The 10,553-nt window shown below is 54.8% G+C and overlaps 3 protein-coding genes across 3 annotated transcripts in view; all 3 read right to left on the bottom strand.

The window, feature by feature from the left end:
- CHGG_09897 (uncharacterized protein) overlaps window positions 1-1,840 on the bottom strand; it is a gene marked incomplete at both ends in the record, with an annotated part of 4,896 nt that extends 3,056 nt beyond the window's left edge. The window contains 4 exons of the mRNA XM_001227823.1: window positions 37-583; window positions 957-1,125; window positions 1,183-1,622; window positions 1,696-1,840. Coding sequence (XP_001227824.1) covers window positions 37-583; window positions 957-1,125; window positions 1,183-1,622; window positions 1,696-1,840 — 1,301 coding nt within the window. The remainder of the gene's footprint in view (window positions 1-36; window positions 584-956; window positions 1,126-1,182; window positions 1,623-1,695) is intronic.
- A 787-nt stretch (window positions 1,841-2,627) lies between these two features.
- CHGG_09896 (uncharacterized protein) lies at window positions 2,628-5,617 on the bottom strand (the record flags this gene model as incomplete). Its single annotated transcript, XM_001227822.1, has 3 exons — window positions 2,628-3,368; window positions 3,481-4,211; window positions 4,267-5,617. The coding sequence occupies 3 exons, from the start codon at window positions 5,615-5,617 to the stop codon at window positions 2,628-2,630; spliced, it is 2,823 nt and encodes a 940-aa protein (XP_001227823.1).
- A 928-nt stretch (window positions 5,618-6,545) lies between these two features.
- On the bottom strand, window positions 6,546-8,843 carry CHGG_09895 (uncharacterized protein; the record flags this gene model as incomplete). Its single annotated transcript, XM_001227821.1, has 1 exon — window positions 6,546-8,843. The coding sequence occupies one exon, from the start codon at window positions 8,841-8,843 to the stop codon at window positions 6,546-6,548; it is 2,298 nt and encodes a 765-aa protein (XP_001227822.1).
- Window positions 8,844-10,553: the final 1,710 nt, after the last annotated feature.

Genomic DNA, 10,553 nt, shown 5'->3' with positions numbered 1-10,553 from the left:
TCCAAACAGCGTTCTTTCCAACTAGCAACCACCGACCTTGATACCACTGCTTGTTTCTCTAGCATCAGGGCTTCGGCTTTCTCGTGTGCCTTTTGTTTGTTGGTCTTGGGGCCCTCCTTCGCCTTTGGTGCCTTTTCTGGTCTCTTCGTGCCGTGAGAGTTGGTTGTGGAGCTCTTTGGGTTTGCCGAAGGATCCTGGGAGATAATGGTTTCTGGGTCGATGTTTTTTCCAGAGGCGCCTGTCAGGCTAGCCGAGTAGGCGATCGTATCAGACATGAACTGTTGATGCTTCTTTTTGGCGAAGAATCCCTTGGGCTTCGCAATGTGCTTGGGATCAATCAGTGGCTTGGCGTTGCGCCAATGTGCCAACTCTTGGAAGATTTTGTCTGAAACCGCAGACTCGGACGCAACCCCGGTTGATTGGAGTTGGACGTCTGCCAGATACTGATCCATGATGGGGTGGTTGAAGGGAAGGACGGTTGACATTGGCCCTGATGGAGTGCCCCGGCTTTCGGAAGTCCGACTAATAGCGTTCACCGAGGAGCCGAACAAAGCGTCGACATCAACAGAGCTCAATACCAAGACTTTGAGCAGTTGTCACCATTTGGGTGAAGCCCTGGGAGAGCTCTTGTGGCAAGGGGGTGCCAAATAGCGCTGCGGAGACGTTGAGGTAAAGACGCCCATCGAACAGGTCAAAAGCATCCCATTTCAAGTCCACAAAGTTCCCGTCAAACCAGGCGGCGAGACCGTCCCGGGCAGCATCAAAGAACTCGACAAGAAAGGCGGTGTTAGTTGTTGTGGTGGCACCGGGTTCTTGCCGGGCGAAGCTTCGTTGCGGGAGGCCAAAATGTCGCAGAACAACAAGGTGAAGCAGGACAGCGGCAGCCTCTCGCCGTTGCGGCATCCCGATGTCTCCTGCTTTCTCGACGCTGGAAGAAAGCGCACCGGCCAACGCACAGACGGAGATGAACTCCCTCGCGGTCAGCCCATCGGCAATTTCTGACTCGGCGGCCTTCTTCATCATCCCCGCCATGGGAGGCGAAGGGCCAGACGGGATTGAAAGGTGTTCTTCTCGCTCGGGTAGAGGTGTAACCTTGCCTTTCGGTGTTGTCAAGGAAAAGTATGCCTACGGGTGGCCCATCGGTTAGTGACAATACAGGTGACAAGGCCGGGATCAGCGAACCTTCGAGCTCTTGAACTCAACTCCTTCGATAAACGCCACGTAGTATCCGGCCGACGCCATCACATACAGCATTCCCAAGGGGGTGATCTGCTGGTCGATGTCCAAGGATTCTTCATCATGGGCATTGGAACCAAGGAAGAAGTGGAGAGGGTGGCTGTCTAGGTATTCGCGAAAAAGGCTGCTCGCGAGACTTGGGAACGTGTGGCTGAACCTTGTTGCGTTAAGCTCACCGAGGCTGGTCGGGCTGGAAAAATGCTGGATGAGCACGACGCGAGCAAGACGGTATTTGCTGGCACGGGAGCTGTCGGCCCGGACTTCGCGAGGCATGCAAACGTCGGCCTCTTTCTCGAACCAGAATACGTTAAAGATGCATCCTCGATTCCTCAGCTTGACGAGGAACGCCTCAACGGCATGCACAACATGGAGGAGTTGGAAGCCATCTATTGATCGACTTGTCAGGGAGCTGGCGAGAAAATGAAACGGGGTCGCAAGGCGCGCGGTTGGACTACTCACAGTCAAAATCGACCAGCGCGTTGGTCAAGCAGTGGGTGAGCAAGGCTTCTCCGTGGATAGCAAACACGCCCCTGCCAGCGAAGTCGCCGACGACGTCGACAACGAGCGGGTTGAGCGAGGCTCGCCACGCCTCAAACTCAGGCATGTCGAATCACGTCTTGGGGGGCTTCGTTTCTTGAGAGATAAGTACAACCGAGACAACAAAACCCAGATGTGATAAAGCAAGGGCTGAGATGTCGATTGTGGGTGCGTGTGGAAGGAAAGCCAGCCCAACTTGGAAGGTTCAGTGGAGGGAAGGAGGTGCAAACGGAGCAAACGTGTTTTGCTGAAAATTATGCGGGGTAGGCCTCACCACATATTTTGTGACTCGCATTTCAAATTTCCCCTTGCTCAAAATTTCTAAATGGATGTTCCATCTGATGGGGATGAAGATTGCTGAAACGAAGAAGGCGCAAGTACTAATTACCTACAGTGCCCCTCCGCCCCTTCCCCCCTGAGAAATACACCCCTGAATCTTTTCCCCTTCCACACCAACAACCTCAATTCCCAGATCGTTATCTCGGGGTTTCCATTGTTACGAATGAAACGCTGAACTGAAATTCCAAACATTTTAGTTGTGATAATTCAATAAACCAACGGGCTTCCGCATGAGCAAACTATCCACATGGAATGTGGATGAGATGAACGACGCCCGAAGCCAATCATTCCAGGGGCTCCGGCCAATAGGAAAGCCTGTGGGTAGCGGTCGCGCTCCTGGCGCTTTCTGCCCAAAGGCCCAGAACATCCATGGGAGCGGGAGAACGCCCAGCATCTGCAAGAGGCCAGAACGTGGACAAATGGGGGCAAATTACCTATCACCTCGACCAGGTTTATATTAGTCCAGACCGTTTGATAGCCGTTTCCAGGTTTCTCCTCATTCCACCTCTCAATTATCACCTCCCTGAAACAAGATGGACTTGAGAACTCGGCTTCCGGGACACCCTCTCCCCCAACTCAACATCCACCACACCCTCTCCCAAACCACCCAAAAACGGACTCGGACTCCCCGGAATTCCCTCACAAAATGGACTCATCACCGGCTCACCACCCTCCCCATCACCACTCATCCTCCCCCCTCTCGCCGCACCACCAGCACCCCCCTTCTGCCTCGCCAGCGCCCTCACATGCCCCGCAGCCCGCATCCTCTCCATATTCTTCTCCCTCCTCAACACCTCAGCCTTCATCGCCCCGGTCACCGTCCCCTCCCTCTCCCGCAAACGATTCGCCTTGACCAACATCTCCCTCCCAACCACATACAAGCCCGTCTTGACCACCACCCACGTCACAGCGGTATTCCACACAAAGCTCACCGCACTCCGCGCCAACACCACCGCACTATTCGCAAACACGCTGCTCGAAAAAGCAAACAGGAACGACGCCAGGATGATGCCCGCCGAGATGGGGAACATGAGGCGCAGCTCGGTGGCGAGCGGCAGGATGGCGTCGGTGCTGAACTCGGTCGCGCTCATGCCGAACAGCGAGGCGCAGAAGGAAAGGGGAAGGAAAATGATGGTTACGATGGTGAAGATCATGATGGACTGGCCTTGCTTGAGCGTCAGTTGGGCTTGCTTGACGGCCTCGCGCGCTTCGATCACGCCGGCTTGTTGTTGTTTGAGGGTGAGGAGGTCTTTGAGCTGGGTGGTGAGTTAGTCGCGTGAGTCTTGTGTATATATGTGTGTGTGTGTGTGAGAGAGAGAGAGGTGAGTGCGAAGGTGTACGATGGAGGGGAGAAAGGGGGTGACATACTGCAACCGAAGTGTTTCGGGCGTTTTGGAGGAGGGCCCGGAGCTCGGCGATGCGTTCATCCACGTCTTGCAGGAGCATGTCGGCTTTGGTGAGGGTTCGCTTGGCATTTTGGCGTTGATCTTCCTCGCGGAAGTGGGCAACCTCGTCAGCGTATGGACTGTTGGGCTCGAGTGTTGGACCGCGCGTGACATCCCATGGGACGAGGCCAGTAGGCGCCGTGGGGCGATGTGAGCGGGCAAGGGGTGTGAGAACCCGCCGGATATGCTTGACGAAACTCTCCATGACGCTCTGTTGTTGTTCCTTGATTCGCATCATGATGTGGATCTCATCCATGATATCCTTGACCTCCTTGAGCAGCTCACCCTCCGGATTGATGTTGAGCAAGTGGTTCTGTGACGAGTTATCGGTCGTGACATGGCGTTGGCGTTTGTAGTCACGGGAGGCGAGGTGCGTGTAGATGAGGAATTGGTCGAATGCCGCCGTCTGCTTGTACGTTAGATCTCGGATGGCGGCGTTGAAGAGTTCGACGAGGTTGGGCTGTTTTGTATTGGTCTTGGTTCTGTCGAAGAAGACGCGAGAGGTTTCATCTACGATGACGAGAGCAAGGTCATACGCGGATGATATCTCGCCGTGGCGTGCATTTCGGAGGCGCATGCGTAAGCTCTTGTGGATAGCCGAGGGATCGGGCCGGTTTCTGCTCCAACGACGTGGGAAACTAGTGACAACAGTGTCTAAGATCCAAGGTCAGCAGACGGGACTCACGGTCGGGAATCAAAACCTGCTTACTCTCATCAAGTATCCACAACCACAATTGATCTACCATAAGGAGGCGTGGCGTCTTTCGGATGTCTTCGTTGCACTGCGGGCAAGCATCCATTCCGATACAATCATGTGGCTGGGGGGTGGTCCCTCTGTACACTACCTGATCCCTGTCTCTGGTACCAGTACTCCTCAGAGCGCCATAATAGGCCTGATCAAGTGTCCTTCTGGGGTGCATAGGGGGTTCGGCGTATAAATACCGCATTGTGAGCTGCTCCTCCATATGCGAGTCCATGGCCTCGAGCAATGCTGCAGCGGCACGGAGGGCCTGGCCAAGGGTCATCCTCTTGTCGACGTTTCCAAATGCAGGAGGCGAAGGTTGCGGTGCCCATGTTGGTGGAGCAACAGTGTCTCCCGCCTCTGTGTGAGATAACTGATGCTTAGCCTCCTTGATCACATCAGCGATGGAGCTCAAGTTGTGTTTGCCGGCTTCTTTGGTGATCTCCGCAGACCGTACCCGGCCCCGGTCTGTTTCCCAGTGGAGATACGGCATGAATAACACCATGTTTCTGGGGTTTGGCTCGGAGCTGACTGAGTCCACCGAGATTCCAGAGCAGAAAGGCCGCATGTGTCGGGCGTGGACTTCCGAATCAGCGTCAAAGTTCTGCTGGCCCCGCCAGTATCCGGGTTGAAGGACCCTCTCGGTCTTTGATTCGGGGCCCCTTGATCCGTACTGGTGAAAAAGGCCGCCTGCTTCCGGCCGCTTCTCATGATAGTATCGCGCAATTACCTCTTCTACCCAAGCCATATTGTTGGCGGGAAGGTGAAAGTAGCGGACAGCGCCGTCCTGGGCCGGCTTCATGATAGGATTCCTGGTCTCGTCTTCGCATAGCAAGTCGGCCATAGAAATCTTCTGGTTCGGGAAGGTTTTTGCGAGTCCAGGAACATCACATGGTTGCCCATTCTTGAAGCTCATCACAGAGGCTTTAGTATGTATGTCGGCCGGATGGTTGGCGCCACCAAACGCCGGGGTTCCTGGGGTTTCTGATCGTGAAGCTGGGCCAGGTTTGGAGGTTGCGGTATAGGACGGGGACGGGCGACCAGTGGCAGCGCGCCATTGAGCCATTGCCCGTTTGCAGTCTCTGAGCCGAGCACCAGCTGTAGAATCACGTTCGGTTGTCTCGAGACGGTCTCGAAGGCTAGCGATCTTTTCGTTGATTCGCACGATTCGCTGTTGACTTTCTGGGCTGAGGCTTTCGTAGAAGCGCCCCAGCCTCGAGGTAGGTAGACAGCCATTGAAATGAACCGCGGCATCTGAGACACGGTTGTCATGTGGTCTGTTGCTGAGGCAGGTGGCAGGAGGCGTATGGTGCGGCATGTTCGAAGCCGAATGGAAAAACAAGTGGATCAAAAGCAAAAACTGGACAACACCAAAGCAATCAATGATTAGTTATCGGCGTGGAAATCGGAAGGGAAGGAAATGCAAAGCACCGGCGCGCGTTCGATTACGGTTGAACCATTGAAGTCTGGGGAAAGGAAAAAGGAGAAGGACGGTTAGGAGGACATCAAGAGTTAAGCTTTGCGGCTTGCCGACAGGGCTGAGAAGCACACTCGGGTTTGGTCCCCTCTCGGCAAGGGTCAATAATCCGTGCCTTCCAATGCCACCCTACTTGAAGGGATGTGTGGATGTGTCATTGCGACTCCTAAAATTGGAAGGGTGTCTTCGAATTTCCGTCCGGGAGATGTAAATCGTGGGTTATCCGCGACCAAACCATTCTTATCTTCGTATTTGATACATATCCACAATATAATTTTACAAAACACATCCATTCGAAACATTATTTCCACGCCGTTCTTTAAGTAAGTGATGCTGGCAATTCGATGAAGACGCGTCAAATGTTGCCGGTGTGTCGTTTCCCCGTCTGACCGGTGACACAACACAAGCTTCTCTTCTTATGGCCCTAACCTATCTAGGTAACCTACCCGAGAATCTGAGAGTGAGGGCCCCACAAGGCTGATGCCATGCAATCACGTGCTGGGCACGTGCTAAAATTGCTGGCGTCGCTTCGTTCGTCAGTCGCGCGGCCCTTCGCTACGCTACGGGGCGCTTCCTTCCTCTCTCCCGCTCCTGGCAATTTTCCTGTCCCTCTCCGGAGGACAATCGGGGTTAGGGTTAATTACGGGAGAGACGAAGCGCCAATATCTGTCCGTCGGCCAACAACTCCATCTGCTTGAGCCATCTACGAATCGTTTCTATTCCGCCACTCACGTTACGTATCTACACTCACGTCCTCGCTACTTACAAATCAATTAGACTCTGAGGGAACCTCCCCCGCCACAGCATCTAACGCCTGCAGTTGCCTGATACCGTGATCGGACAACTTCAACCCCATAGCTGGTGATGGTGTCTCGCGGTAGATCCTGCTGCGGTCGAGTGGGCGGCTTATTAACATCAGCCCGCCGAGTGTCTTCACCCGCGAAACGGCCACGTAGGAGAGGCCAGAAGCAAACTCTGGCGCAGAGATGTCGCAGACGACCTTGTCCAGGGTGATGCCCTGTGATTTGTGGACGGTGATCGCATAGCTGACCAACAGCGGGAACTGCTCTCTTGAACATGAGTTGGCGCCGACCATGAAGTCATGCCGCACTCGGAGGATGGGAACAGCCAGCTTCTCTCCACTACGGAGAGGCTCTCCGTTCGGCATCGTGAAGCCCGGGCCGTCGTAGTCATCGAAGGCCACCATGATGACCTCGGACGGGTCTCGCAGCACGTCGGTACCTTCTTTCCAGGATATGTCGTAGACTGTGCCCTGTGCGCCGTTGACGAGCCCGACGTCGGCCCACAAATTCCGCGTCAGCATCACCCTGCAACCAACACACAAGGGCAAGCGCTTGGCCAAGTTGCCGGCATCTGAGGATTCAACCTTCTCCGCACCAACACCCTCATGCTTTGCCTCGACCTGAATGGCGGGGCTGTCCAGGCCAAGCATGTGTTGGTGGTTGTACTCGACGACCTGGGCCTTGGTGGGATAGATGCGAAGCGCATCAGCAAAGCTGTCAACCTCCTCGGGAGAGAGCTTGACAGAGCATCTCGAAGCGAGGAGCTCCCAGGAGGGTACTGACACATCAGCTTTTCGCAGTTCTTCCAAGGCCCGCCGAAACGGGGCCTGGTCTTCGCCCTGCTGCCGCTGTATTGTGGTCAGAAACACCGACTTGTCGAATGAGAGGTAAGCATTACGCCCGACAATCTCGATGCCCTTTAGGTCGTCGCGTGTTGAGTACAGCGGCTTGTTCAGAACAGGGGGAAGCTGGAAGAAGTCCCCGATCAGGATGACGCTGAGGCCGCCGAAGAACTCGTCACGATTCTCCGGGAACACCTCTCGTAGGCGCTGGTCGATCCACGCGAGGGTCTTGAGGCCGAGCATGCTCTTCTCGTCAATCACGAGGTAGTGGATGCCCCTGAACCCCCGCTGCAAGGCGTTGAGGGTCGTCGGGGTCTCGGAGAGCGAGCGGTAATTGCCGTCGACGGGGAGCCGCAGAAGGGAATGCAGAGTCTGTCCCCCTATCTGGTTGCTCGCCACGCCCGTCGGGGCGGCCCTGACAATGGGGGAAACTCGGCCATAGGAAGCTGCCTCGGCCTGAAGATGAGAAGAGATGACCTTCACCATGTACGACGTTCCAGTCCCACCTCCTCCGTCGATCTGTAGACGAAGGGGCGGAGGCTGACGGTTCTCGTTCTTGGCTCTGTAGTGGCGCATGACCGTGTCGTATACCTGCTGCTGCTGCGTGTTCAACGTGTCACGGGCTGCGAGAGGCATCTCTTCCACGTCGTAATTACCTGGAGCGTCTCCACGGAGTTGCACCCAGTAACCTCCGGTACCAAACTGGTCGTGCCGGTAGCGACCAATGTGTCGTGTCCAGTCACAATTGACATCAATGTCTCGGCGTCCAAGCAAGTCGGCTAGTTCTTCGGGAAGTTGGAGGTCGGGGACCAGCCGGGCCACCTCCTGCCAATCCTCAAGTGTGATGTCCCCAGCATCCTCCCCTCGCTCGAATTCATCCTCTTCCGGCAGCGGATCGGGCTCGTCGACAATACCGTAGTGGTCGTCCTGGTGGTCGTGGTGCTCGAGACAGTAATGATACGCGGAAGTGTAGTTGTCAAACTGCAGATCATCAACCTCGAGCAATTGTTCCGACTGGCGATGGGGGTGGTTCAGGAGCAGCTTGACGCGGCAGAAGTCAGAGTACTGCTGATGGGAACGGACCGGCTTGTACCGGGGGTAATAATACAACACCCTGGGCATTGCAGGAGGCTGCCAGATCGCCCACCTCGCCGGATTCCGCGCCTTGAAGTTCCAGTCTTGCAGGAACTCAAAGTAGGAGACGTCATCCATTGAGGCAGGCCGCCGAAGATACCTCTCGTATGCTGTCTGAGACTCCTGGATATCGCCATCAGCCGTGATGTCGATTGGGCGAGCATGCCTCTCGTGGGGTCTACAGTCAACACTCTGGACCACTCGGCTATCCTCTTGGAGAGGGAGTCCCAGGAGGATATGGCAGATCTCCTGCGCAGAGTAGTCCCTCTCTCCGATTAGTTTGTTCATCAAAGAGAATTTTCTCCGCGGGCGATTGCGCGAGAAATCTCGATGCTCGCTCGCGACGCTTCAATCTGCGAAGGTTAGCTGAAGAAACGACTATCGTTACCTTAACTAGGGATATCACATGAAGCTTCTTCTTGTGCCGGCAACTTAGACAGTTGACAACAATCCTTCCGTTCCCGCGGGCATCAAGGAACTGGTCAATGTTCTGCTCAGTATTGCATTTGGTACACGACTTGCGTGTCACGGCTGTCTCCGCAGCGGCCTCGGCAGTGCCGCCCAGAACGACTATCACGTCTTCCATAGAAAGGCCTGGGTTTGAAAAGCGGTAGATGTGGAAACGGCGAGAACCGCGATGTTCGCGATTGTCGAGCGGATTGCGAGGACACGATGGATGGATGGAATTTATTTCGCCCGGAGGCACTGGGCCTATAGGGCCTTAGCACGCTAACTACATCCGGATCAAATCGTTTTGCCTTTAACTCGTACAAGCCCCCTACTTCTTCCCTCTTTCTCGCTGCACCATTTACCTCTTGCCTTTGCGAGGACACGGAGATGAAGCAGTTTCGGCAGAGCCAATGAGGCACGTGACCAACATCGAGTGCAGCGTGCTCACGAACCAATCGGCCATCGCGATAAGGATATCAATTCCCAGAGTAATTTTTGCTTATCAATTTCCCATAGTAATTTCCAAAAGTTTGAGCGCAATATTGTCCTCCGGACAGGATAACTAATTAAGGTGTGGAAAATCTTGAGGCTCGCATCGCCGTGCACCGACAACACATCTTGCGTCATCATCTCAGGTTCCTCCTCCTCTCCGCACACATTTTCTGCCCGAATTCCATTTCATTATCCAACCTACGGCCACTTAACTTGTTATTCATCTCAACCATCAAGGAGTCATACCATCCAACCTTCGGATTCTAAAGAACTACCTGTAGCCATGTCGCTGCACAACCTTCCACCTGAACTGGTCATCCAGATTTCTCGCTTCGATCACCTCTCTATCCGACCTACGAGCACTGGCGTCTACCTCGCGGACAGTCTACCGCATATTCGAAATCGAAAAGGCGGCCCTGATCTATCAAGTACTTGCCAAACAACTGGGACCGGTTATTGACGACGCCACCGGGTTTTCCCACCTTCAGCGTTTCGACCCTCGAGCGTCCGATTACTTTAGTGACGATTACCGAAACTCCATAATCAAATACGGCGAGTACCTGTCGGGTCATGGGCATACACCCCCCCGCCAGCTGTCGCTGGATTATGTTCTTCGCCTAGTCCGCACATACCGTACTATGGCCACCCTAAGCAAAATGTATATCACCTGCACATTCAACTTCATCGAACGCGAGGCGCTACCTGTGTGTCATACCTCGAACAAACCTGACTTGTCGGCTGCCCCAAGTCGCTCCGAGTGGCTGCGCGTCCTGCGGGCACACTATAGGTTGCAGATGGTCCTTTCTATGTATTTTGCGGGCGAGTTCGGGGGCATGGGGGAGCTCAGGTGCGCTGCCCATCCGAAAGAACAGGAGACTCCGACGGGCGCGGGAGGTCCGAAGCAGCAAAGCCGCTGTATTCAGACTGTGGAGCCCATAGGAAATCCAGCAGATCTTCTGTGTCGGTGGCTTCTATAAAAGACTCGCACATCAAATCACCCTGTCCGCTGATGACCCGATGCACTGGAATGAACGCTTCGAGACCGAGCTCGTTCCG

Source organism: Chaetomium globosum, genomic scaffold (genome assembly GCF_000143365.1).
Source record: "Chaetomium globosum CBS 148.51 scaffold_7 genomic scaffold, whole genome shotgun sequence".
NCBI classification, from domain to species: domain Eukaryota; kingdom Fungi; phylum Ascomycota; class Sordariomycetes; order Sordariales; family Chaetomiaceae; genus Chaetomium; species Chaetomium globosum.
The sequence above is the reverse complement of the archived record's forward strand: the minus strand, read 5'-3'. Positions and strand labels throughout refer to the sequence as shown.